This window comes from Syngnathus leptorhynchus, chromosome 15 (genome assembly GCF_054491065.1).
Source record: "Syngnathus leptorhynchus isolate UIUO chromosome 15, UIUO_Slep, whole genome shotgun sequence".
Lineage (NCBI taxonomy): Eukaryota > Metazoa > Chordata > Actinopteri > Syngnathiformes > Syngnathidae > Syngnathus > Syngnathus leptorhynchus.
In genome coordinates, this window is record NC_141209.1 from 4,158,596 (window position 1) to 4,184,047 (window position 25,452).

The 25,452-nt window shown below is 47.1% G+C and overlaps 2 protein-coding genes across 2 annotated transcripts; one reads left to right on the forward strand and one right to left on the reverse strand.

Moving 5' to 3' along the window:
* The first annotated feature begins 236 nt into the window (after window positions 1–236).
* dync1h1 (dynein, cytoplasmic 1, heavy chain 1) lies at window positions 237–23,607 on the forward strand. Its single transcript, XM_085931589.1, has 77 exons — window positions 237–627; window positions 1,285–1,372; window positions 1,537–1,710; window positions 1,781–2,036; window positions 2,107–2,293; window positions 2,384–2,655; window positions 2,743–2,970; window positions 3,049–3,702; window positions 3,806–4,228; window positions 4,298–4,477; window positions 4,540–4,689; window positions 4,772–4,918; window positions 4,982–5,122; window positions 5,203–5,379; window positions 5,470–5,580; window positions 5,661–5,780; window positions 5,863–6,102; window positions 6,177–6,332; window positions 6,405–6,518; window positions 6,609–6,719; window positions 6,806–7,015; window positions 7,098–7,244; window positions 7,311–7,477; window positions 7,561–7,734; window positions 8,135–8,489; window positions 8,569–8,763; window positions 8,850–9,132; window positions 9,214–9,314; window positions 9,422–9,581; window positions 9,664–9,904; window positions 9,971–10,154; window positions 10,238–10,450; window positions 10,530–10,768; window positions 10,896–11,052; window positions 11,124–11,348; window positions 11,420–11,650; window positions 11,730–11,870; window positions 11,983–12,216; window positions 12,301–12,507; window positions 12,588–12,709; window positions 12,905–13,070; window positions 13,153–13,316; window positions 13,414–13,543; window positions 13,616–13,749; window positions 13,824–13,938; window positions 14,022–14,183; window positions 14,265–14,479; window positions 14,551–14,755; window positions 14,833–15,006; window positions 15,085–15,204; window positions 15,296–15,416; window positions 15,526–15,721; window positions 16,355–16,472; window positions 16,558–16,773; window positions 16,855–17,067; window positions 17,152–17,279; window positions 17,386–17,539; window positions 17,640–17,786; window positions 17,849–17,999; window positions 18,088–18,341; window positions 18,421–18,555; window positions 18,620–18,714; window positions 18,785–18,959; window positions 19,044–19,119; window positions 19,205–19,365; window positions 19,441–19,552; window positions 19,683–19,867; window positions 19,965–20,078; window positions 20,156–20,326; window positions 20,415–20,632; window positions 20,726–20,829; window positions 21,896–22,104; window positions 22,219–22,372; window positions 22,448–22,590; window positions 22,665–22,833; window positions 22,978–23,102; window positions 23,188–23,607. The coding sequence occupies exons 1-77, from the start codon at window positions 378–380 to the stop codon at window positions 23,314–23,316; spliced, it is 13,923 nt and encodes a 4,640-aa protein (XP_085787715.1). The 5' UTR covers window positions 237–377; the 3' UTR covers window positions 23,317–23,607.
* On the reverse strand, window positions 23,298–25,203 carry LOC147045194 (uncharacterized). The gene is made up of 5 exons (XM_085931598.1): window positions 25,078–25,203; window positions 24,916–24,971; window positions 24,771–24,842; window positions 24,326–24,418; window positions 23,298–24,244 (listed from the first exon to the last, which is right to left on the reverse strand). Exons 1-5 carry the CDS (start codon window positions 25,112–25,114, stop codon window positions 23,786–23,788), a joined length of 717 nt encoding a protein of 238 aa, XP_085787724.1. The 5' UTR covers window positions 25,115–25,203; the 3' UTR covers window positions 23,298–23,785.
* Window positions 25,204–25,452: the final 249 nt, after the last annotated feature.

Consider the following 25,452-nt stretch of genomic DNA (forward strand, 5'->3'; position numbering starts at 1 on the left):
TGTAATCTAGAAAAAGTGGATCTAAACTTGAGTTTAAAGTACATAAAAAATGATAAAAATTAAATGTACACAATTAACGATAAAAAACGAGACATCTCCCTTCTGCCCTCTAGCGGTCATACGCGTCAACAAAAATAATCAGCGTCTACGGAACTCTGGGTAATGTAGTTTTAAATGGCGAGCTTGCATGTGAAGTTTCCCTTGTGAACAACAAGTCCCACAATCCACCGCTCAAATAAATCTGACGTCTGAGGTGGTGCGATTTGACAGTGGTACCCACCACCCAGTTTGTGACTGTAGACGAATCCGCTGCACCCAGTCGAGGTTCTTTTGTTCGTTGTTTCGGTATTACCGGTGGTCGCGGACCGCTTCGCAGGATGTCAGACGGAGGCGGTGGCGAAGACAACAGCGGCTCCATGGAAGTGTCGGCCGTTCAGACGGTCGCGGACGCCTCGGTGCTCCAGAAACACATTCGCAAGCTTGTCCCGCTGCTCCTGGAAGATGGCGGCGAGGCCCCGGCCTCTCTGGAAACCTCCCTGGAGGAGAAAAGCACCGTGGAGCAGATGCGGAAATTTCTGAGCGACCCTCAAGTCCACACTATCTTGGTGGAGAGAAGCGCGCTTAAGGGTAAAATCTCTTCGTCATTATTGGGCGGCTAACCTAGCTAGCCCGGCTACAGCCAGTGGACGATTTTGCTGACATGAACTGGCACAGCGCTGTTGTTCTCTAAAAGTCACAGATCACGTAAAATTTGAGCTGTTTTTCCATCAGTCTAAATTTAACATGTTAAATGTTTGACACTGAATCTTTGGTATAAATTTGAGGGTTAAAAGAAAAATCTGTGTATTAAATTCTAATAGTGCAGATATACTTTTATATATATATCTAAATCTAGCGCGTTCATTATAAATGGAAACAATCTCTGCACTCGGGTTTAAAAAAAGACATTGATTTTGAATGGAAACCAACACTGCACCACTTTAAGTGTCATGAGTCTGCAACTATAAACAGGACTAATCTGCACATAATCACTTCAAATATAACTGTAAAACATAAACAAGCGACCTTGTTCGAAATATAAATAGGAAGATGAGAATCACTTTAACTTTTGCGAGTCATGCTGCTTTTTTTTTTTTTTTTTAATCATGTGAGTCAGCATGTATCAATGAAGACATTATATTCAGTTTCCTTCTGGCTAGGTGGTGCTGTGTCTCAGAAAAAAAGGCTATTGATAGTATATTATTACAAATGATCTAACTCATTGAAAATATAATATTTTTCCAGAGGATGTTGGTGATGAAGGAGAGGAAGAGAAGGAGGGCATCACCTATAACATCAGCATTGACATACACTATGGGCTCAAGTCAAACAGGTAAAGACACATTTCAAAAGTCAGTTTTGTTCATTTTGTCTTTGTAAGTTATTAAATTTGTTTCTTACAGGAAATAGGAGTGAAAGTGTGTTCCCATGGAAACTTCCCGACTTTGAAAATTTCTGGAATTTTGAATCGCTATTTAATATACCTCTGTCCTGCAGCTTGGCTCTTATCAAGAGGACGGGCGTCATCGATGCAGACAAACCCATATCGACCCAAGTCCGCGTCCTGACGCTGAGTGAGGATTCTCCCTATGAGACTCTCCACTCCTTCATCAGTAACGCCGTCGCTCCCTTCTTCAAATCATACATCCGTGAGTCCGGAAAGGCAGACAGGTAAATAATTCCACCTAATTTCATTGGATGATGCTCCCTTGAATGTGCTCATGAATTCATTTCTGCGTAGGGACGGAGACAAAATGGCACCGTCCGTGGAAAAAAAGATTGCTGAGTTGGAGATGGGTCTCCTCCACTTGCAGCAGAACATCGAGATCCCTGAGATCAGTCTGCTCATCCATCCTATCATCACAAACATCGCCAAGCAGTGCTACGAGCGTGGCGAGAAACCAAAAGTCACCGATTTTGGGGATAAAGTGGAGGATCCCACCTTCTTGAACCAGCTGCAGTCTGGAGTCAACCGTTGGATCAGGGAAATTCAGAAGGTAAGACAGAACCTTTTCGTCACACACATGCTAGGACAAACTCTCCTCATTCCAATTCCTCTGCTTCCAGGTGACCAAGCTGGACCGTGACCCGGCATCAGGCACGGCCCTCCAGGAAATCAGTTTCTGGCTCAATCTGGAGCGAGCCCTAAACAGGATCCAGGAGAAGAGAGAGAGCCCAGAGGTTCTGCTCACGCTGGACATCCTCAAGCATGGCAAACGTTTCCACGCTACTGTCAGTTTTGATACGGACACTGGTGAGTTGACGGCATGGTTGAAATTTCATGGCGATTTTGTACCCAAGAAACAAATCATTTTTGATTTATGATGAATTTATTTCTTCCCAGGTCTGAAACAGGCGGTTGAAACTGTCAATGACTACAACCCTCTGATGAAAGACTTCCCACTTAATGACCTGCTCTCCGCTTCTGAGCTGGACAAGATCCGCCAGGCTCTGATGGCCATCTTCACCCATCTGAAGAAGATCAGGAACACCAAGTACCCCATTCAGAGAGCCCTGCGTCTGGTCGAGGCCATCTCCAGGGATTTGAGCTCGCAGCTTTTAAAGGTGTTGGGCACCAGGAAGCTCATGCACGTGGCCTACGAGGAATTTGAAAAGGTATGCGTCGTGCGTTTGAAGTAGTCACCTTAAGAATACATACTGCTGCAAATCATGAGAGCTTCACTGTATATTTTTCTCCTACAGGTGATGGTGGCCTGCTTTGAGGTCTTCCAGACCTGGGAGGATGAGTATGAGAAACTCCAGGTGCTCCTGAGGGACATTGTGAAGAGGAAACGAGAGGAGAACCTGAAGATGGTATGGCGCCTCAGCCCCGCCCACAGGAAGCTCCAGTCCCGCTTGGATCACATGAGGCGCTTCAGAAGACAGCACGAGCAGCTGAGGGCTGTCATTGTTCGTGTGCTAAGGCCTCAGGTATGCGTACTGTCATCATCTTGTTATCTTCTCCAATTGTGCGTTAATCATTTGAATCACCATTCTGTGTATCGCCAGGTCTCCGCCGTGCCACAGCACGCCCCTGGAGAGCCAGTGGAGCCTCAGGACATGAAGGTAGCCGGAGTCCTCTTTGACGCGGCCGACGCCAACGCCATCGAGGAGGTCAACCTGGCCTATGAGAATGTCAAAGAGGTGGACGGCTTGGATGTGTCCAAGGAGGGCATGGAAGCCTGGGAAGCGGCCATGAAGCGATACGACGAGCGTATCGACCGCGTGGAGACCCGCATCACAGCCCGCCTGCGCGACCAGCTGGGCACGGCCAAGAACGCCAATGAGATGTTCCGCATCTTCTCCCGCTTTAACGCTCTCTTTGTGCGCCCGCACATCCGCGGCGCCATCCGCGAGTACCAAACGCAGCTCATTCAGCGCGTGAAGGACGACATCGAGTCGCTGCATGACAAGTTTAAGGTCCAGTACCCGCAGAGCCAGGCGTGCAAGATGAGCCACGTGCGAGACCTGCCTCCCGTGTCGGGATCCATCATCTGGGCCAAGCAGATTGACCGGCAGCTCACGGCGTACATGAAGAGAGTGGAGGATGTTCTCGGCAAGGGCTGGGAAAATCACGTGGAGGGGCTCAAGCTGAAGCAGGATGGTGATAGCTTCAGGGCCAAGCTCAACACTCAGGAGATTTTTGACGACTGGGCACGCAAGGTACAAAGAGGTCGCCATTTAATCCGTGCAAGAAATAGAATTGAGGTTCATGAGATGTGGTCTTGAAGGTGCTACACGTCTAATTTTTTGTTTCCCGTCCCAGGTGCAGCAACGTAATCTTGGAGTATCTGGCCGCATCTTCACCATTGAGAGCACCCGTGCCCGAGGTCGCACTGGAAACATGCTGAAACTTAAAGTCAACTTCCTCCCAGAGATCATCACACTGTCCAAAGAAGTGCGCAACCTCAAGTGGCTGAGCTTCCGTGTGCCGCTGGCCATCGTCAACAAGGCCCACCAGGCCAACCAGCTCTACCCGTTCGCCATCTCTCTGATCGAAAGCGTGCGCACCTACGAGCGCACTTGTGAGAAGGTGGAAGAGCGCTCCTCCATCTCCCTTCTGGTGGCTGGCCTGAAGAAAGAAGTCCAGGTGCTCATTACAGAGGGCATCACTCTGGTGTGGGAGTCCTACAAGCTGGATCCGTATGTTCAACGGTTGGCTGAGACAGTCTTCAACTTTCAGGAGAAGGTCAGTGTGGAAAAAAATGATTTCCGAAAAACCCGACTGGGTGCTGAGAGTATTTTGTGGTGTTTCCAGGTGGACGACCTTCTGCTGATTGAGGAGAAAATAGATCTGGAGGTCCGCTCTTTGGACACTTGCATGTTTGACCACAAAACCTTCTCAGACATTCTCAATCGGGTCCAAAAAGCTGTGGATGACCTCAATTTGCACTCCTACTCCAATTTACCCATCTGGGTCAACAAGCTCGACATCGAGGTAGGTCACAGCTTTCGACTAGTCACCAGTCAATTGCATTCACACTCATTTTGTTTGTTTAGATTGAGCGCATCCTCGGAGTACGTCTACAGGCCGGTCTCAAGGCTTGGACTCAGGTGCTCCGCGGCCAAGTGGAGGATAAAGCTGATGTAGACATGGACACAGAGGCTCCTCAAGTGAGCCATAAACCAGGGGGTGAGCCCAAGATCAAGGTCAGCATCATAGATCATCAACTGGATTCTACAATTGCTGTGAACTTCACCGTGATTCAAGTTTTTCTTTTTTTCTTTCTAGAATGTGGTCCATGAGCTCAGGATCACCAACCAGGTCATCTACTTGAATCCGCCCATTGAGGACTGCCGCTACAAGCTTTACCAAGAGATGTTCTCATGGAAGATGGTCATCCTTTCACTTCCCAGAATCCAGAGCCAAAGATACCAGGTAGTGAAGATTAATAGTCCGTTTATGACTAGATTCCAGATTCATTGAATAATTCTACACCAGGTTGGAGTCCACTACGAGTTATCAGAGGAAGAGAAATTCTACCGCAATGCTCTGACCAGGATGCCAGATGGGCCTGTTGCCTTGGAGGAAGCCTACAATGCAGTGGAAGACATAGTCGGTGAGGTGGAGCAGTATGTCAAGGTAAGAATTACTCAGACTGCTTGACATATGATGTCCATCAACTTTTATTCACTTTGTCATTTGTGCTCGGTTCCTTCCAGGTGTGGCTGCAGTACCAGTGCTTGTGGGACATGCAGGCTGAGAACATCTACAACCGTCTGGGTGAAGACCTCACCAAGTGGCAGGCGCTTCTCGTCCAGATCCGCAAAGCACGTGGAACATTTGATAATGCAGAGACACGAAAAGAGTTTGGACCGGCGGTCATTGACTATGGAAAAGTAAGGACGACAGTGAATACGTAGTATGTAGACTATAATTCATCTTGCTAAAATGTGCTTGAATGTTTTTTTGTTTTTAATGATTGACAGGTCCAATCAAAGGTGAATTTGAAGTATGACTCATGGCACAAAGAAGTCCTCAGCAAGTTTGGCCAGATGCTGGGTCAGAACATGCAGGACTTCCATGCCCAAATCTCCAAGGTAAGCTATGACGAAATCTTTTTTTCTTTGTTTTTGCACCACCGAGATGTGACAAAAATTACGTGACATTGTCATTTTAGTCCCGTCAAGACCTGGAGCAGCATTCCGTGGACACCGCGAGCACATCAGACGCTGTCAACTTCATCACATACGTCCAGACTCTGAAGCGTAAAATCAAGCAGTTTGAGAAAAATGTGGACGTGAGTAGATCTTTTAACCCATTTCTTTATCCAAACAGCATGACGAGGTCATCCCGGTTTAAATTAAAATGCTCTTTCGCAGTTGTTCCGTAACGGGCAGCGCTTGCTGGAGAAGCAGCGATTCCAGTTCCCTCCTTCGTGGCTCTACATTGATAACATCGAGGGTGAATGGGGCGCCTTCAGTGACATCATGAAGCGCAAAGACACGGCCATCCAGCAGCAGGTGGCCAACCTGCAGCTGAAGATCGTCCAGGAGGACAAGGCTGTGGAAAACCGCACCACTGATCTGCTCAATGACTGGGAGAAGACTAAACCAGTCGCTGTAAGAGGAAATTGAGCATTTGTAGTTTACAGCCAGCTGTGATTCAGCACACCATCAATAATACTCTCCATCAGGGTAACTTGCGACCCGAGGAGGCTCTTCAGTCTCTCACCATCTATGAAGGCAACTTCGGCCGTCTGAAGGTTGAAAGAGAGAAGTGCGCCCGTGCCAAAGAGGCCCTGGAGCTCACTGATACCGGCCTGCTAAGCGGCAGTGAGGAAAGGGTTCAGGTAAGACAAGAATAACCAGCATCATTTAATTTGTTCGTGGCAACCAACTACATTATTCTTTCCAATTTGTAGGTAGCACTGGAGGAGTTGCATGACCTGAAGGAGGTCTGGTCCGAGCTTTCCAAGGTGTGGGAGCAGATAGACCAGATGAAAGAGCAACCTTGGGTGTCTGTCCAACCTCGCAAGGTAACGAATAACTTTGAAGTAGAAATCTCTGTTATAGTTCATATTCAAATGTTTTTATATTTACATCTCCTTTTTTTGTGTGTGTTATAGCTTCGTCAAAATCTAGATGCTCTTCTGAACCAGCTGAAGAACTTCCAAGCAAGACTCAGACAGTATGCTTCCTACGAGTATGTCCAGAGGCTGCTTAAGGGATATATGAAGGTCAAGGCGACTCTGAAACAATCAATAAACACAAATAGAACACTGGATTGATGAAATTGTAACCTTCATTTTGTTGCTTTGAACAGGTAAACATGCTGGTGATCGAGTTGAAGTCGGAGGCTCTGAAGGACCGCCACTGGAAGCAGCTGATGAAGCGTCTACATGTCAACTGGGTGCTGTCGGAACTGACCCTGGGTCAGATCTGGGACGTGGATCTCCAGAAGAACGAGATGGTCGTGAAAGACGTGCTCCTGGTAGCCCAAGGAGAGATGGCTCTTGAGGAGTTCCTCAAACAGGTTAGCTCGCATCAGGCAGTGGTTGATTGCATTTAGCTTTGGAGTATTTGGCTTGCTGATAAATCTTGGAGTTTTTTTGCAGATCCGCGAGGTGTGGAACTCGTACGAGCTGGACTTGGTAAATTACCAGAATAAGTGTCGACTGATCAGAGGATGGGATGACCTCTTCAACAAAGTCAAAGAACACATCAACAGTGTGTCTGCCATGAAGTTGTCACCGTACTACAAGGTAAATGTTGGATGTATTCATTGCCTGCAAAACTGTACTCATAACAATGTTTCATTGTCTTTTTAGGTGTTTGAAGAAGATGCTCTGAGTTGGGAAGACAAACTGAATCGCATTATGGCTCTCTTTGACGTCTGGATCGATGTCCAGCGTCGATGGGTTTACCTGGAGGGCATCTTCACGGGTAGTGCCGACATCAAACACTTGCTGCCTGTAGAAACGCAAAGATTCCAGAGGTTAACAAAGAACCACCATCTCCTTATAGCTACCAACAACTGCAGTGCAACCTGACTCCAAATTATTATTATTATTTTTATAGCATCAGCACAGAGTTCTTAGCCCTGATGAAGAAAGTGACCAAGTCTCCTCTGGTGATGGACGTGCTGAACATACAAGGGGTGCAGAGGTCCCTGGAAAGACTGGCTGATCTTCTTGGTAAAATTCAGAAGGCCCTGGGAGAATACTTGGAGAGGGAAAGATCTTCATTCCCAAGGTAAACCCAGTAGTTGTAAGACTTTTTTTTTTTTTTTAAAGACTGAATGCATATTGTTGCAGTTCCACTTTGATCCTGTAGGTGTCATAAGCACAATTTCAAACTGTTGTCACTTGTACAAACAGTCAAGAAGAAGCAGTCAAAATGCTAACGCTAAAAACAACACAATTTGACGCTGACACATGCAGACACACAACTATGTTTGAAAAATGAGTTCAGCCCGTTGTTTGGTGGCTTCCAATTGGCACAGTGACAAGAAAACAGGTCATAGATTGGAAAACCTCACTCAACAGTACGAGCTCATTGTCTGCACCTATATTTGTTTTCCCTTTTCAGTCAGTTGCTGCTAGGAGTTGATCGAACATAACACCTAATGTCTCTTCTGAATCACTCATTCCAGATTTTATTTTGTGGGAGACGAGGACCTCCTGGAGATCATCGGCAACAGCAAGAACGTGGCCAAACTGCAGAAGCACTTCAAAAAGATGTTCGCCGGCGTCTCCAGCATCTTGCTCAACGAAGACAACACCGAGGTGCTGGGGATATCATCCCGAGAGGGCGAGGAAATCGTCTACAAGACGCCCGTCTCCATCACAAAGCACCCCAAGATAAACGAGTGGCTCACCTTAGTGGAGAAGGAGATGAGGGTGACGCTGGCCAAGCTGTTGGCGGAGTCCGTCACGGAAGTCACTGGCTTCAACAAGGGCAGCGCTGTCGACCTGAACCAATACATAACCTGGATCGATCGTTATCAGGTTGAATTTCGGATTGTTTTTTGTTGTAATTTGCGTCAATTGTGTATCTATGTAACTTTTTCATCTTCGTTTTCCACAGGCCCAGCTGGTGGTGCTTTCCACCCAAATCGCCTGGTCGGAGAATATCGAGTCTGCCTTGACCACAGTCTCTGGTGGTGGGGACATGAGCCCCATGCAAGGGGTGCTGTCAAATGTGGAGGCCACACTCAACGTGCTCGCTGACACCGTGCTGATGGAGCAACCTCCACTTCGCAGGAGGAAACTGGAGCACTTGGTTAGGCGAAAAAAAAAAAAATCTCATAAATCCAGGTATCAGTTTTGAGTTTTGTCTGACTTTTTTTTTTGTGTCACCTCAATCAGATCACCGAGCTGGTGCACCAACGTGACGTGACCAGGACTCTGATCAAGAACAGGATCGACAACCCCAAGTCCTTCGAGTGGCTCAGTCAAATGCGCTTCTACTTCGACCCCAAGCAGACGGACGTGCTGCAGCAGCTCTCCATCCAGATGGCCAACGCTAAGTTCAACTACGGCTTCGAATACTTGGGCGTCCAGGATAAGCTCGTCCAGACACCCCTGACGGACCGCTGCTACCTGACCATGACTCAAGCTCTGGAGGCTCGCCTCGGGGGCTCACCGTTTGGTATTTAGCTTTTTGCTGCTTCAGCATTTGTTTAAAATTCTAATTCAGCTGATCTTAGTTAATAAATCCGTGTTCTGCTAGGTCCCGCTGGCACAGGAAAGACGGAGTCTGTGAAAGCTTTGGGTCACCAGCTTGGTCGCTTTGTCTTGGTCTTCAACTGCGATGAGACTTTTGACTTCCAGGTCGGCCATTTAAAAAAAAATTTTTTTTTTTAGTCGTGCTGACGTTCATACATGCCCATCTTTATACAAAGTATCGATACCTTTTTGTTTTCTGTCCTCTTCCTTAGGCCATGGGTCGTATCTTCGTAGGACTGTGTCAGGTCGGCGCTTGGGGCTGCTTTGACGAGTTCAATCGTCTGGAGGAGAGAATGCTGTCTGCCGTCTCCCAGCAAGTCCAGTACATCCAAGTGGCCTTGAGAGAACACAGCAACCCCAACAGGGACAGAAGTATGTCAACATACAAAATTAGTAAACACCGTGCAGCTTGAAAGCGGACCTCTATAAAGCGTCTCTCTTGTTATCCCTTCAGGTGTGCCTGTCACCACTGAGCTCCTGAATAAGCAGGTGAAGGTGAGCCCAGACATGGCCATCTTCATCACCATGAATCCCGGCTACGCAGGCCGATCCAACCTGCCCGACAACTTGAAGAAGCTCTTCCGCAGCTTGGCCATGACCAAGCCGGATCGCCAGCTCATCGCCCAAGTCATGCTCTACTCCCAAGGCTTCCGCACAGCCGAGATCCTCGCCAAGAAGATCGTCCCGTTCTTCAAGTAAGACGAGATCTTTACCAATTGCATTCCTGAGAACTTGGTTACTGATCTCCTCTTTGATTTCAGGCTGTGTGACGAGCAGCTGTCATCTCAGAGCCACTACGATTTCGGACTCCGAGCGCTTAAGAGCGTGCTGATAAGCGCTGGAAACGTGAAGCGCGAACGTATCCAGAGGATCAAAAGAGAAAAGCTTGAACGCGGGGAGGTCGTTGATGAGAACGACATTGCAGAGAACCTTCCTGAACAAGAGGTAATGGTTTTTTTTTCCAGATAAAAAAATGGAATCATAATTTTCTGTTGCCCACTGATGTCATTCTGCCTTTCTTGCTGTAGATTCTAATTCAGAGCGTGTGCGAGACCATGGTTCCCAAACTGGTGGCCGAGGACATCCCTCTTCTGTTCAGCCTGCTGTCCGACGTCTTCCCTGGCGTGCAGTACATGCGTGGTGAGATGACTGCCCTGAGGGAGGAGCTGAAGAAGGTCTGCAAGGAGATGTACCTCACCTACGGCGACGGTGACGACGTAGGCAGCATGTGGGTGGAGAAGGTAAGCGGAAAAAGTGGTGTTCTTAGAAGTTCCTGTGTGGTCTTCTGACAACGTGTCCTTCAAATATTCTTGTACGTAGGTGCTGCAGCTGTACCAGATCACACAGATCAACCACGGTCTCATGATGGTGGGACCTTCAGGGAGTGGAAAGACCATGGCGTGGAGGGTGCTCCTCAAAGCCTTGGAGAGGCTGGAGGGTGTCGAGGGAGTGGCTCACATCATCGACCCCAAAGCCATCAGCAAGGACCATCTGTATGGAACCCTGGACCCCAACACTCGCGAATGGACTGACGGCTTGTTCACGCACATCCTCAGGAAGTGAGTTATGAAATATTTGGTTCGATTGTAAATTAGCAAAACAATGTCATTTGAACTTTGACCTCCCTAAAGTATATTGTAACATCATGATGAAAAGGCCTGAGTATTTTTCTATTTTCAAATCCAGGATCATTGACAACGTGAGAGGGGAATTGCAGAAGCGCCAATGGATCATCTTTGACGGAGACGTCGACCCCGAGTGGGTTGAGAATCTCAACTCGGTCTTGGATGACAACAAGCTGCTCACGCTGCCTAACGGAGAACGTCTCAGCTTGCCGCCAAATGTAACAGCAGCTACTCTTTTTCTTCTCATGTGTGTCGAATCTGGTGTTAACCCTTCTTCGTTTCTCTCCAGGTGCGCGTTATGTTTGAAGTCCAGGACTTGAAGTACGCCACCCTGGCCACAGTCTCGCGCTGTGGTATGGTGTGGTTCAGCGAGGATGTGCTCAGCACCGACATGATCTTCAACAACTTCCTGGCCCGTTTCCGCAGCATCCCTCTGGACGAGGGAGAAGATGAGGCCCAGCGAAATAGGAAAGGCACCGAGGACGAAGAGGAGACCGCTTCGCCCATGCTGCAGGTAATGCCATGTGAAATGAGACTCGCCCGCAATGTGATGACCTCTTCACTTGACACCTTCTTTATCTCCAGATCCAACGTGATGCCGCCACAATCCTTCAGCCGTACTTCACCTCCACCGGCCTGGTCATCAAGGCCTTGGAGCACGCCTCTAAGATGGAGCACATCATGGACTTCACCCGCTTGCGCTGCTTGGGTTCTCTATGTTCCATGTTGCACCAGGCGTGCCGCAACGTGGCGCTCTACAACAACAACCACCCCGACTTTCCAATGCCCATCGATCAGCTTGAGAGATATATGCAGGTTAGTCATCAATTTGAACATTATTGAATGTTTTTAGCAATTGAAATGCATTTTTTACAACTTTCTTGTTTATTTACAGAGGTATCTGATCTACGCCGTTCTGTGGTCCTTCTCCGGCGATGGACGCCTCAAGATGAGAGCTGAGCTTGGGGAATATATCCGCCGCATTACTACTGTGCCCCTCCCTACCGCTCCCAACATTCCCATCATTGACTACGAGGTAAAGACTCCAAAAGTGTTGTATAAGTCACAGCTCATTGTCCCATTTTTTTTATTTTTATTTTTTTTAATCTTAATATGAAATCCCCTTCCCCCCTTCCTTTTTTGCTCAGGTATCTATCACAGGCGAGTGGCAGTCTTGGCAGGGCAAGGTGCCCCAGATTGAGGTCGAAACCCACAAGGTGGCCTCGCCAGATGTGGTGGTTCCCACCTTGGACACGGTTCGCCATGAGGCTTTACTGTACACTTGGCTGGCTGAGCACAAACCACTCGTGCTGTGTGGACCTCCTGGCTCTGGAAAAACCATGACTCTGTTCAGTGCCCTCAGGGCCTTGCCCGATATGGAGGTGAGACTAATTGAAATGTGTGTCAGACAAAAAGACTTTCTATAAAATGAACAGTAAGGAACATTCTTTTATTCATTTTGCCAGGTTGTTGGTCTGAACTTCTCCAGTGCCACCACCCCAGAACTGCTGCTCAAGACCTTTGACCACTACTGTGAGTACCGTCGTACTCCTAACGGTGTGGTCCTTGCGCCCGTCCAACTCGGCAAGTGGTTGGTGCTGTTCTGTGACGAGATCAATCTTCCTGACATGGACAAGTACGGCACACAGAGAGTCATCTCCTTCCTCCGACAGGTAAACATTTTTTACAAACAGCGGCACATTTGGTATCTATCGCTATGTTAACAGCCCTGGTGTTGTGTTTACTTGTACAGATAGTGGAACATGGAGGGTTCTACCGCACCTCGGACCAGACTTGGGTCAAACTCGAGCGCATTCAGTTTGTGGGTGCTTGTAATCCTCCCACTGATCCAGGCAGAAAGCCCCTCACACATAGGTAGGAATTCTGATTCTGGCCTGAGCGATATTTGTTTTGAAAATATTTTGTGCTTTTCTTTTTTTAATGAATTTAATTTTTCAAAAATTATTTTTTGAATTCATTTTTTTTTTTAAATATATAATTGTTTAACTTTAGAATAGTGGGTCACTTGAATTTGCCTGCAACTATTTTTCATTCGGACTATTTGTCCAGGTTCCTGCGTCACGTTCCTGTGGTGTACGTCGATTACCCTGGCCCAGCCTCTCTCACCCAAATTTATGGCACTTTCAACCGCGCCATGCTACGCCTCATCCCCTCTCTACGTACTTATGCCGAACCTCTCACTGCCGCCATGGTTGAGTTCTACACCATGTCTCAGGTAAGCTTAGAAAAAAATGGACATTTTGCATCAAGTCAAAGCGACTGTAAATATTCACTTTGGTAAATTTGTCTGCTTTCAGGAGCGTTTCACCCAGGACACACAACCTCATTATATCTACTCACCGAGAGAGATGACTCGCTGGGTGAGAGGTATCTTTGAGGCCCTGCGACCACTTGAGACCCTCCCAGTGGAGGGACTTATCCGCATATGGGCTCATGAGGCTCTTCGCCTCTTCCAGGATAGGTTAGTTAATGTCATCTTAAAATTTAACACTCATATTTCCTCATCTGACTTTTCTCACGTTATAATTGTGGTTGTCGTTCGACTCATTTCTTTCCAGGCTGGTCGGCGATGAAGAGAGAAGGTGGACCGATGAAAATATCGACATGGTTGCGCTCAAACACTTCCCTAACATCGACAAGGAGAAGGCTCTCAACAGACCCATCCTCTACAGCAACTGGCTGTCAAAGGTAAACAATTGTACTGCACTTAAACAAGAATAAAATATCTAAATATAATTCTGTCTTTTTCTGTCAATGTAGGATTACATCCCAGTGGAGCAAGAGGAGCTGAGGGACTACGTGAAAGCCCGTCTGAAGGTCTTTTACGAGGAGGAGCTGGACGTCCCGCTTGTACTGTTCAACGAGGTGTTGGACCATGTTCTGAGAATTGATCGGTAAGCAAACATTTCCCATTCGTCACAATTTATTGTCCTCAGGTTAAATCTCAAATGTAAATGTCCTCTTCTAGAATCTTCCGTCAGCCACAGGGACATCTCCTGTTGATTGGTGTGAGTGGAGCAGGAAAAACCACTCTGTCTCGCTTTGTCGCCTGGATGAACGGACTTAGCGTTTACCAAATCAAGGTTTGCGTTACTGAATTTTCACGTTTCAGTTTTTAAGTACTGGTGTAATCGTGTTCATAGAAACTATTTTTGCGCGTCTTCAGGTACACAGGAAATATACCGGCGAGGACTTTGACGAGGATCTGCGTACCGTGCTGCGTCGTTCCGGTTGCAAGAATGAAAAGATCGCTTTTATCATGGATGAGTCCAACGTGCTGGATTCGGGCTTCCTTGAGAGAATGAACACCCTGTTGGCCAACGGAGAGGTCAATTTGCACCACTGATAAATTTTTTTTTTTTTTGCCAAGAGTTGCCTTTAAGAATCCCTAATGTGATGAAATCTACAGGTTCCTGGCTTGTTTGAGGGAGATGAGTACGCCACCTTGATGACGCAGTGTAAGGAAGGCGCTCAGAAGGAGGGCCTGATGCTGGACACACACGAAGAGCTGTACAAGTGGTTTACCAGCCAGGTTATCAGAAACCTCCATGTTGTTTTCACCATGAACCCCTCATCGGAGGGCCTGAAGGACAGAGCTGCCACATCTCCAGCCCTCTTCAACAGGTGAGTGGATTGATAATGATGACAAGTACACTTGGGAGCATCACGGTTGATTAAATGACAATTTGTTTAAGGTGTGTGCTGAACTGGTTCGGAGACTGGTCCACTGAGGCTCTTTACCAAGTGGGCAAGGAGTTTACCAGCAAAATGGACCTGGAGAAGCCCAACTACAAGGTGCCAGACTACATGCCCATCGTCTACGACAAACTGCCCCAGCCGCCGTCTCACAGGGAGGCTATCGTCAATGGCTGCGTGTTCGTACACCAGACGCTTCATCAGGTAAACGTGTCATGAACTTAGGAATTCACATATCTTCAAGTTATACAGTATATAATTGAAGTCAACACTTGTCACAGGCCAACAACCGTCTGGCGAAGCGAGGCGGTCACACCATGGCCATCACTCCTCGCCACTACTTGGACTTCATCAACCAGTACGCCAACTTGTTCAACGAGAAGCGCAGCGAGCTAGAGGAGCAGCAGATGCACCTTAACGTCGGGCTCCGCAAAATCAAGGAAACGGTCGATCAGGTACGAAATCCGTCACCTTTGATCTTTGGTACTTGCTTTCCCTTCTAAACGATTGACATCCCATCTACTCATTTGAAGGTGGAGGAGCTTCGTCGCGACCTTCGAATCAAGAGCCAGGAGCTGGAGGCAAAGAATGACGCTGCTAATGACAAGCTGAAGAAAATGATAAAAGACCAGCAGGAGGCTGAAAAGAAAAAGGTAAGAGTAAACCTTTTTTTTTTTTTTTCTTCTTCTTCATGGTATCAATTTTAATCTAAGTATTGAAACCTTGCGTCTGCTCTGATACTAGGTGATGAGCCAGGAGATCCAAGAAGCCGTGTATAAGCAGCAGGAGGTGATCAAGGACAAGCAACTGAGTGTCAAACAAGACTTGGACCAGGTGGAGCCAGCTGTCATTGAGGCTCAGAATGGTATGTGCGCTGTGCTTTGTAATTTTATTTTATTTTTGCATTTCTGTAACATCCACAAGCACTGTACATAGACTAGTGATAAAAACAAATGTTCATGTGATGTTGCTAGCCGTTAAGTCGATTAAGAAGCAGCACCTGGTGGAGGTGCGTTCCATGGCTAACCCGCCTGCGGCAGTCAAGCTAGCACTGGAGTCCATCTGCTTGCTCCTGGGCGAGAGCACCACCGACTGGAAGCAGATCCGCTCCATCATCATGAAGGAGAACTTCATCCCCACTATTGTTAACTTCTCTGCCGATGAAATCAGGTGACAGCTGTTTTGTGATACTGTTCACTAAAGAGTGTTTTTTTTTTTTTTTCTCTTCTCTATTTTTCTCGACCCCATGGTGCTTTTGCATCGTCATCTAACTAGCGGTGAGCTCAATTAAACGGCAACATCTAGTCGAAGTGAGGGCTATGACCAATCCCCCGGCGGCAGTCAAACTGACCCTGGAGTCTATCTGCCTTTTGCTTGGCGAGGAGACCAGTGACTGGAAAAAAATCAGACAAATTATTATCAGGGACAATTTCATCAGCAGCATAGTCAACTTTTCCTCTGAAGAAATGAGGTACCGACCGGTGTCCCCCGCCTCTGTTCGCTTGCTATCTGATGGATGAGCAAATCAGTGAATCAGCACACCAATGAAGTGACACCATTTTGTAAAAAAATAAAAAAATAAAAAAAGACATTCCACAATGGATTGAAAATTGAAATGACTTAATTTGATATCCTCCTCTCCTTAAAAATATTCCATTAATTCACGTGAAATTTTTCCTGTGATTCATGATTGCGACACATCAAAATTCCAATTTGTGAAGTTACTTTTTCACTTGTGTAAATGAACACCGCTGGCCTCAAGTTTGGAGCACTCAAATCTATAACCAAACGCTTTTCATCTAGTGACTCCATCCGTGAAAAGATGAAGAAGAACTACATGTCTAACCCGAGCTACAATTACGACCAAGTCAACAGGGCCTCGCTGGCTTGTGGGCCTATGGTGAAATGGGCAATTGCTCAGGTAACTAAACATAGAAAAAAAAATAATAGAAAAAAAAAAAAAAAAATTAAAAACACTTTACTGATGAATGCTGTCTTTTCTTTAGCTCAACTATGCCGACATGCTGAAACGTGTGGAGCCTCTCCGTAATGAGCTCCAGAAGCTCGAAGACGACGCCACGGACAACAAGACCAAGGCGGAAGAGGTGGAGCAGATGATCAGGGACCTGGAGTCTAGCATCGCTCGCTACAAGGAGGAGTACGCCGTCCTCATCTCGGAAGCTCAAGCCATCAAGGCTGACCTGGCGGCGGTCGAGGCCAAGGTTGCTACTTTTCTAAATCTCTACTCCTCCTTCCTTGTCTGTCTATTTTGTTTCATGATTTTTTTCTTTTAATCCCGACAGGTGAACCGCAGCACAGCCCTCCTGAAGAGTCTGTCAGCAGAGAGGGAGCGCTGGGAGAAGACCAGTGAGACCTTCAAGAACCAGATGTCTACCATCGCCGGAGATTGTCTTCTCTCTGCCGCCTTCATCACATACGCTGGCTACTTTGAGCAACAGATGAGACAGAATCTCTTCACAACTTGGTCTCATCACCTGCAGCAAGCCAATATACAGGTATGGTGTTCGGGCACTCTGGACAATCCTCAAATATGGATCTCGTTGTTGATTGATGATGAATAATCTCGATTTCTTTCTCAGTTCCGTACCGACATTGCCAGAACGGAGTACCTCTCCAACGCAGACGAGCGGCTCCGCTGGCAGGCCAACTCTCTTCCGGCGGATGATCTCTGTACAGAAAATGCCATCATGCTCAAGAGGTTCAACAGGTCGGTATAGTTTAGTTTTTTTCTTTTTCTTCTTCAAAAGTTGAAAGATTTGCCCATCGCTGCTTTCGAACAACAACGATTTTAAACTCATCATGGCTTCCTCAAGGTACCCACTGATCATCGACCCGTCTGGCCAAGCCACCGAGTTCATTATGAACGAGTACAAAGATCGCAAGATCACCCGCACCAGCTTCTTGGATGACGCCTTTAGGAAGAACCTGGAGAGCGCCCTCCGATTCGGAAACCCGCTGCTGGTTCAGGTAGAAAACTTGAATGTTTTATTGAGCAACTTCATCGTATTGAAGGCAATTGTGGTCACTGGTAGGATTGTATTTATACTACTTTTTTTTCTTCTTCAAGGACGTAGAGAGTTACGACCCCATCCTGAACCCAGTGCTGAACAGAGAGGTCCGTCGAACTGGAGGCCGTGTGCTCATCACTTTGGGAGACCAGGATATCGATCTGTCACCTTCCTTTGTCATCTTCCTTTCCACGCGAGATCCGACGGTGAGGAGCTAAACATTTCGCAGAGCTCGCACACATTTCCTAACTCTCTCAACCGAACGCAGGTGGAGTTCCCGCCAGACTTGTGCTCCCGTGTGACATTCGTCAACTTCACGGTGACACGTAGCAGCCTGCAGAGCCAGTGTCTCAACGAGGTGCTGAAAGCGGAGAGGCCCGACGTGGACGAGAAACGCTCAGACCTCCTCAAACTGCAGGGTGCCTAGCACAACCATGACACGATGACATTTCGAAACCAGCTAGGATGCCGAAACACAACTAATCCGAAGCTCTCTCGGCTACTCAGGTGAATTCCAGCTGCGTTTGCGACAGCTGGAGAAATCCCTCCTGCAGGCCCTCAATGAGGTAAAGGGGCGAATCCTTGACGACGACACCATCATCACCACGCTGGAGAACCTGAAGAAGGAGGCCGCCGAGGTGACCCGAAAGGTGGAGGAGACGGATATTATCATGGCCGAGGTGGAGGCCGTGTCGCAGCAGTACCTGTCGCTGTCGTCTGCTTGCAGCAGCATTTACTTCACCATGGAGTCACTCAACCAGGTCTGAACGTAGCCTTCGAGCCGTTGAAGGCATCCATCCACTCACATTTTTTTTTTTTTTTTTTAATTGTTTTCTCCAGATCCACTTCCTGTACCAGTATTCTCTTCACTTTTTCCTGGACACCTACCATACTGTACTGTATGAGAACACCAACCTCAAGAGTATCAGTGACCACTCGCAAAGACTCGATGTCATCACCAAGGACCTCTTCCAGGTATGACGTGGAGAAATTAACAAGAAAGAAACATTTTTTTTCACATGGACTGTTTTTTTTTTAGGTGGCATTCAACAGGGTTGCCAGAGGAATGCTGCACCAAGACCACATCACGTTTGCCATGCTGCTGGCTAAGATCAGCCTTAAGGGAATGACCAGGTCAGTCGTAAAAAGTTAGCTTGACAAGAGAGGGTTTACCCCCTAACTGAGCCTTTTATTTTTTTTCTAGCGAGCCCTCATACGATGCAGAGTTCCAGCACTACCTTCGTGGTAAGGAGATCGTGCTTACTGGCACTTCCCTGCCCAAGGTCAAAGGTCTGACCACAGAGCAGTGTGAGGCAATGGTCCGCCTCAATCGCCTACCTGCGTTTAAGGACTTGGTGACTAAAATTCAGTCGGATGAGGTGAGCAGTCTGAAATGTTTTTTGTTTTTTTTAGGCTACTCTTGAGGTATTTAAGTGACAGCCTTTTGCGTTTTGTCACCTCAGCAAATCTTCATGTGGCTGGAGAGTAACACTCCGGAGCTCGCTGTTCCTTACTTGTGGTTTGAGGAGAAGCAGTCAAGTAAATATCCCCCCCCCCCCCCCCCCTTAAGCCATCTCTCCCCCATGAGCTGCTCTGAACATACTCCTCTGCTTCTTCTCCTCAGCTACCATCGGCCAAGCAGTTCACCAGTTGCTGTTGATCCAGGCCTTCCGTCCGGACCGTCTGCTGGCCATGTCGCACATGTTTGTGGCAAAGGTGCTGGGAGAGGCTTTCATGAGCATCATCGAACAGCCCATCGATCTGGCTAACATCGTGGATAGTGAGGTATGGATATTTTGCCAAGCAGAATAGTCGCTTCTTCTCTGTGGAGCTGACTTTCTTGTCTCCTCGTACGTGCAGGTGAAGCCCAGCACAGCAGTGCTCATGTGTTCTGTCCCGGGTTATGACGCCAGCGGTCTGGTCCGAGATTTGGCTGCCGAGGAGAACAAACAGATCACTTCCATCTCCATCGGTGAGAACAACACACTTTTATGGTCTTTCTAAAACAGAAATCTCAACATGCCCATTTCCTCCCATCTATTCACATCAAAGCAATTTAAAAAAAAGAATTGTTGCCGATTCCTATCTTCGATCATCCGCAGGGTCGGCCGAGGGTTTCAACAAGGCCGACAGAGACATCAACACCGCCGTCAAGTCGGGCAGGTGGGTGATGTTGGAAAATGTCCACCTGGCTCCCGGTTGGCTGATGCAGCTGGAGAAGAAGCTCCACTCCATGCAGCCTCACGCCAGCTTCAGGCTCTTCTTGACCATGGAGATCAATCCCAAGGTATCCCTCACACCATGAGAAACATTTGATTTTTTAAAATATCTTGGCTATTTCTAAGTCGTTCAACTTAACATTGTTATCTTTCCCCCTCCCTCAGGTCCCAGTGAATCTGCTTCGTGCCGGTCGCATCTTTGTGTTCGAGCCACCTCCCGGTGTGAAGGCCAACATGTTGCGCACCTTCAGCAGTATTCCCGTTGCTCGCATGTGCAAGGTAACAAGCGCACAACTCCTCATTTCCTGCTTGATTTAGTTGAATGATTATTTTTTTTTTCCTCTGCGTTTATACAGGCTCCCAACGAGCGTGCCCGTCTCTACTTCCTGCTGGCTTGGTTCCACGCCGTCATCCAAGAGCGTCTCCGCTACGCGCCGCTGGGCTGGTCCAAGAAGTACGAATTTGGAGAGTCCGACCTGCGCTCGGCCTGCGATACCGTCGACACCTGGCTCGACGACACCGCTAAGGTTTGTGCTAATGCATACGCGTTCAAAAGGGGTCGGAAGCCATTTTGTTTCCCACCCCTTCTCTTAAATGACACTGCAACAACCGCAGGGTCGTCAGAACATCGCCCCAGACAAGATCCCCTGGGCCGCACTCAAGACCCTCATGGCTCAGTCCATCTACGGCGGCCGCATCGACAACGAGTTTGATCAGCGCCTGCTTAACACCTTCCTGGATCGCATTTTCACCAAGGGAAGCTTCGACAGCGAATTCAAGCTGGCGCTCAAAGTGGACGGCAACAAAGACATCAAGATGCCCGACGGCATTCGGTCAGTAGCTGTGCCCGCATTTCTGAACTAACTCAGGAGGTTAATGTCAACCCACGTATTTATTTTTATTGTTTTTCTTTACTTTTCCTCCAGGCGCGAAGAGTTCATGCACTGGGTGGAGATGCTTCCCGACACGCAGACGCCATCTTGGCTGGGGTTGCCTAGCAATGCAGAAAAAGTCTTGCTCACCACTCAGGGTATGCCGCCAGCAGTCCTCATTAATCCTTTTCGCCACGATGCTTATCGGTTACAAATTGAACCGGAAAACTCACAACTCACCTCTCATTCTTAACACAACAAGTTTATTAACAGTCTTTTTTTTTTTTTCTTCCTATTCCAGTGTTGTAATATTCACTGACAGCCTTTTATCGCTCCAAGCAGGAGAGACGTTACACTTAGCCCATTTCTCTCCTCATCTTCCATCGGTCATCATTTATCAGTTATTTCTTATATATTGTTGTTGTGCAGTTTGTGTCCCCCTTCTAATCACATTTACAAGGTCAAAAGGAGTGCGTATCCTCACCCTCCAGCAGCTGTTATTTCACAGCCAACATGTCGCTTTTCTGAGTCACCCCACCCCGAGCACCCCACCCACCTCAGGCATCCTCACCTACCCTCGTTATAAACTCGCGACTTTATTGGGTACACCTCTCCAGTGCTGTTGTATAAGACGTTCAACTTGAGCAAATTCACTAGTTGGTGTACCTAATAAAAAGGCGAGTTGACTGTATATGCCAATCAATACTCCCCTACCCTCACTAATAAGGCGTGTGGCCACTCCTCAATTACCACCGCTTTTTCTGTTGTTGTTGTTTGGTAATGCCCGAAGCAAGGTACCAATTTTTTTTTTAAATATGAATCATCAGTTGAAAAACTGCATGTATTTTTTTTTAAATGCATCCAAATGACATGAAAGGGGAAAAAACATTTTTTTCTTTCAATTCTGTAATCTTTTCAATTTATTATTCCAATATGTATGTCATCTTGACATAACTATTGGCACAAGGCACATTTAAGATGGCCACAATTTGGGCATATTTTCATAAATCATAGGACTGATATTTCAATGTTACATGTGACTGATGTATTGCCTGAAGCCTTGTCACGTTGTCCTTTTTTTGTGTGATTAACTCCGAAGCCATTATGGAGATGAGCTTTTGTGTTGCACTTATTCATTTCTCCTCCCACCACAACTTTGTCTCCCTACCTTCCTCGCTCACTATACCCCCCCCCCCCTTGCTCTTTCCTCACCGGGCTGCTCAGGCACTGACATGATGGGTAAGATGCTGAAAATGCAGATGTTGGAGGATGAGGATGACCTCGCCTACGAAACCGAGAAGAAGGAGCGCACGGCGTCCACCGCCGACGCCCAGCCGGCCTGGATGAGGACGCTGCACACCACCGCCGGCAACTGGCTGCAGCTCATGCCTCAAACCGTCAATCCCCTCAAACGCACAGTGGAGAACATCAAGGTAACGAGCCAAAGGCAACAGAGGTGAAATCTGCTCTTCATTTTGCTGTTTGTCACTCGTAAGGAACAAACGTAAAGCACTTTCTGTAACTTGTCTCTTTTTAAATTCAACTAGGACCCGCTGTTCCGCTTCTTTGAACGCGAGGTGAAGATGGGCGGAAAGATGCTACAGGAGGTCCGTCAGGATCTGTCGGATGTGGTGCAAGTGTGCCAGGGCAAGAAGAAGCAGACCAACGACCTGCGCACTCTGATTAGCGACCTGGTGAAAGGTATAAGGAACATTAGAAAAAAGAACAACAAGCTCTAAATGGTCTTCTTGATGGACGTTCTTTTCCACGTTTCAGGTATCCTCCCTCGCAGCTGGTGTCGCTACACCGTGCCCATCTCCATGACCGTCATCCAGTGGGTGGCGGACTTCAGCGAGCGCATCAAGCAGCTGCAGCAGATCTCACAGGCCGCTGCTAGCGGGGGTGCAAAGGAACTGAAGGTAAAACGCGTTTGCTACGTTGGAATGTGAGGAAATCACTGCCTGTCTAATTGTATTTCCTCCCCCTTTCCCAGAATATCCACGTGTGCCTGGGGAGCCTGTTTGTACCCGAGGCGTACATCACCGCCACCCGCCAGTACGTGGCACAAGCCAACAGCTGGTCTCTGGAGGAGCTTTGTCTGGAGGTTAACGTCACCAACGCCCAGGGTGCCACTCTGGATGCGTGCAGCTTCGGCATCAAAGGTCTGACATGCCTCGACCAAGCTTATTGTGGGGTTTATTTTGTCGGTGTTTATTTTAAATATTTAGTTTAGAATTTTTGAATAAAAAAAAAATCCCCAAAGTCCCCAAAAAATCTGAATATTCTGGCACAATTGTGCACTTCAGGACTCAAACTGCAGGGGGCGACGTGCGGCAACAACAAGCTGTCCTTGTCCACGTCCATCTCCACCGAGCTCCCTCTCACTCAGCTCCGCTGGATCAAACAAGGTGATGGGGAAAAGAGACACACGGTAAGGAAGAGCGCCATCTACAGGCACAGGTGGTTGTCACTCCACCTTCCCATCCACACGCTCACCATCATGTTGTTTTTCTCAGGTCACTTTGCCCGTGTACCTCAACTTCACCAGGTCGGACCTCATCTTCACGGTAGACTTTGACATCGCCACCAAGGAGGATCCGCATAGCTTCTACGAGCGCGGTGTGGCAGTTCTGTGCACAGAGTAGTCGTAGTCAAAAATATTCGTCGTAAATCCGAACCATATAATCCTCGGTATGCGCCGTTAACCACACATTTAGTTTGCACAAGTTCATTCGTGAACATTTGTGGACCAGTCGTAGTATTAGAAGATATCTATATATACTTTTTTGTGCAAGTGTCTTGAAGGTTTTGAGGAAGTGGCAAGTTGGTATATCATGTTTGGAAAGAGGACATTGGCAGAAAGAACGTGTTTTATACGAAAGAACAGGTATGTTGTTGTATTTTACATTGAATAAAGCTTGCTGAACTAAAAAGTACCAATTTGTGTCTAATGTCCGCTCCACAGTGCGACATTGCAGTGTGACATTGAAATCCAACAAAATAAGATGTATTTTTTGAGAAAGTGATAACAAAAAAAGTGCATCAAGTCAAGAGTGCAGTAAACAAAGTGCATTGCAAAATCACTTGACAACATTCTTCTGACGCAGACTCCCCTCAATCTTCTTCTTCCTCCATCTTGACAATACACTGCCTCTTTCTCAGCTCCAGCTCATCAACTTCATGCACGTCCAGCTTCCTCTTGACCATCACGTGAAGATTACACGAGTCAGCCGTGTTCTCCAAGGAGCTCTCGGGCATCTGGGCGTCATGGTGGCGCACGTCCATTCCCGCTGCTGCCGCTTGGCTGCCGGTCATCTCACACAGCCAAACCTCGGAGTTGTCCAAACACTTCATGTGCACGTCCAGAGGATGATGCTCGCTTGGTGTTTCTGTTGCAGGTTTCACTGGTTGTCTAAAACTAATGGACGGAGGGTGAAGGAGAAAGTGCCTGCTCCGACATGAAAAGCGACCCCGTCCTCCTTTTCCTTGCAGCTTAGTTCGCCTGTTCAGGGCACCGGGTTCCATGTTGATCCCGTCAGAATCCTCCGAGCTTCCGTCGTACGGGTCCAAAAACTATAATCAGCAATATATGTTGAGAGGGTTAGACAGTTTCTCCTGTCATAGGCTCTGCTTTGGGGGCTTGGGTCATCTTACCAAAGAGTAACATCCCTGGCGCCCCACAGCCTCGTGTATTCGGGGCAGTGGCCGTCTTATGATGCCATTCTCTGGCGCACTGCTCACACATTCCTGTCACACATTCATTATGGAATTTTACAGTGGTATATTGATTTGTTGTTTTTTATTTAAGCTGGCACTGCTATTTTTTGGCTTTAATAAATTTTACAAATGGTGGCACTGCATAACAAGCAACAGTTAAGCAATTTGTGAACAATTCTTACAAAAAGAGGCTGAGTTCTCTTCAAGCTATTTATTGCCAGTTGTTTAAGTTTAACATTGAAATTCAAAGATAAACTGAAATTGCATTATACTGCCCTCTTGTGGGCAAGGCGAGTAAAAGCAACACGATGCTTATTGAACTTTTAAAACACAGCACACAAGATTTTCTCATGTGATGTCTTTTTGTTGTTGCAAATGATACCATAGTGCTGGTGTCTGATCTCGGACTAATTTCGGAGTCAGAATCAGTGCTGGATTCCACTTTACACATCTCCTAAAAACACACAATTTCAATAGGTTAACAAGTTAACACGTGATTTTAAAGAATTGACTTGGGTTGACTTGACCTTGTATTTAAAAGCGAGTTGCTCCATGTTGTTTGTTTGGCCACTGTCACTAAGGTCTAAAGAAGGGAAGGGAATTCACACTTTGAAGGTGCTGAAGTGACATAAAACTACCTGTGTTGAGTTTTTAAATTGGACACCGGTCCATATTAAGAGTGTCATTACCTGAAATGAAATGTGGTCGTCTTCGCCTGTAAGCCATGCTGATGCTGGGTCAGGTAGAAGCGCGCCGGTGTCATTTAAATTATGATGTCATTATTGCCGTAATTTTTGAAGGTGTCGCAAAAATGACGTCGCTGAACAAGCTCAGAAACACCATGCTTTTATTTTGCGGCAGGTGAGTTTTGTTCATTATTCAGTTTTCTCTTGCCACTTTTTCGAAATAAAAGTTAGGATTAATCATGAATATGATCAGATAAGGCTCACAGTGATCGACTGGTTTGATTTCTGGTAAAAGCATTGTCAAAATGCACGAATAAATAACCACTACTATTCCCATAGCACTTTATTATTTAATTATTATCTTTTTTTTAGTTGACA

Coding starts and splice junctions, on each gene's coding strand:
- dync1h1 (XM_085931589.1), top strand. CDS start 378: ATGTCAGACGGAGGCGGTGGCGAAGACAACAGCGGCTCCATGGAAGTG. Junction 19,366..19,440: donor CTAACATCGTGGATAGTGAG/GTATGGATATTT, acceptor TCGTACGTGCAG/GTGAAGCCCAGCACAGCAGT. Junction 23,103..23,187: donor ATGGGGAAAAGAGACACACG/GTAAGGAAGAGC, acceptor TGTTTTTCTCAG/GTCACTTTGCCCGTGTACCT.
- LOC147045194 (XM_085931598.1), bottom strand. CDS start 25,114: ATGGCTTACAGGCGAAGACGACCACATTTCATTTCAG. Junction 24,972..25,077: donor ACGACCACATTTCATTTCAG/GTAATGACACTC, acceptor TCCCTTCTTTAG/ACCTTAGTGACAGTGGCCAA. Junction 24,245..24,325: donor GCCAGGGATGTTACTCTTTG/GTAAGATGACCC, acceptor TGCTGATTATAG/TTTTTGGACCCGTACGACGG.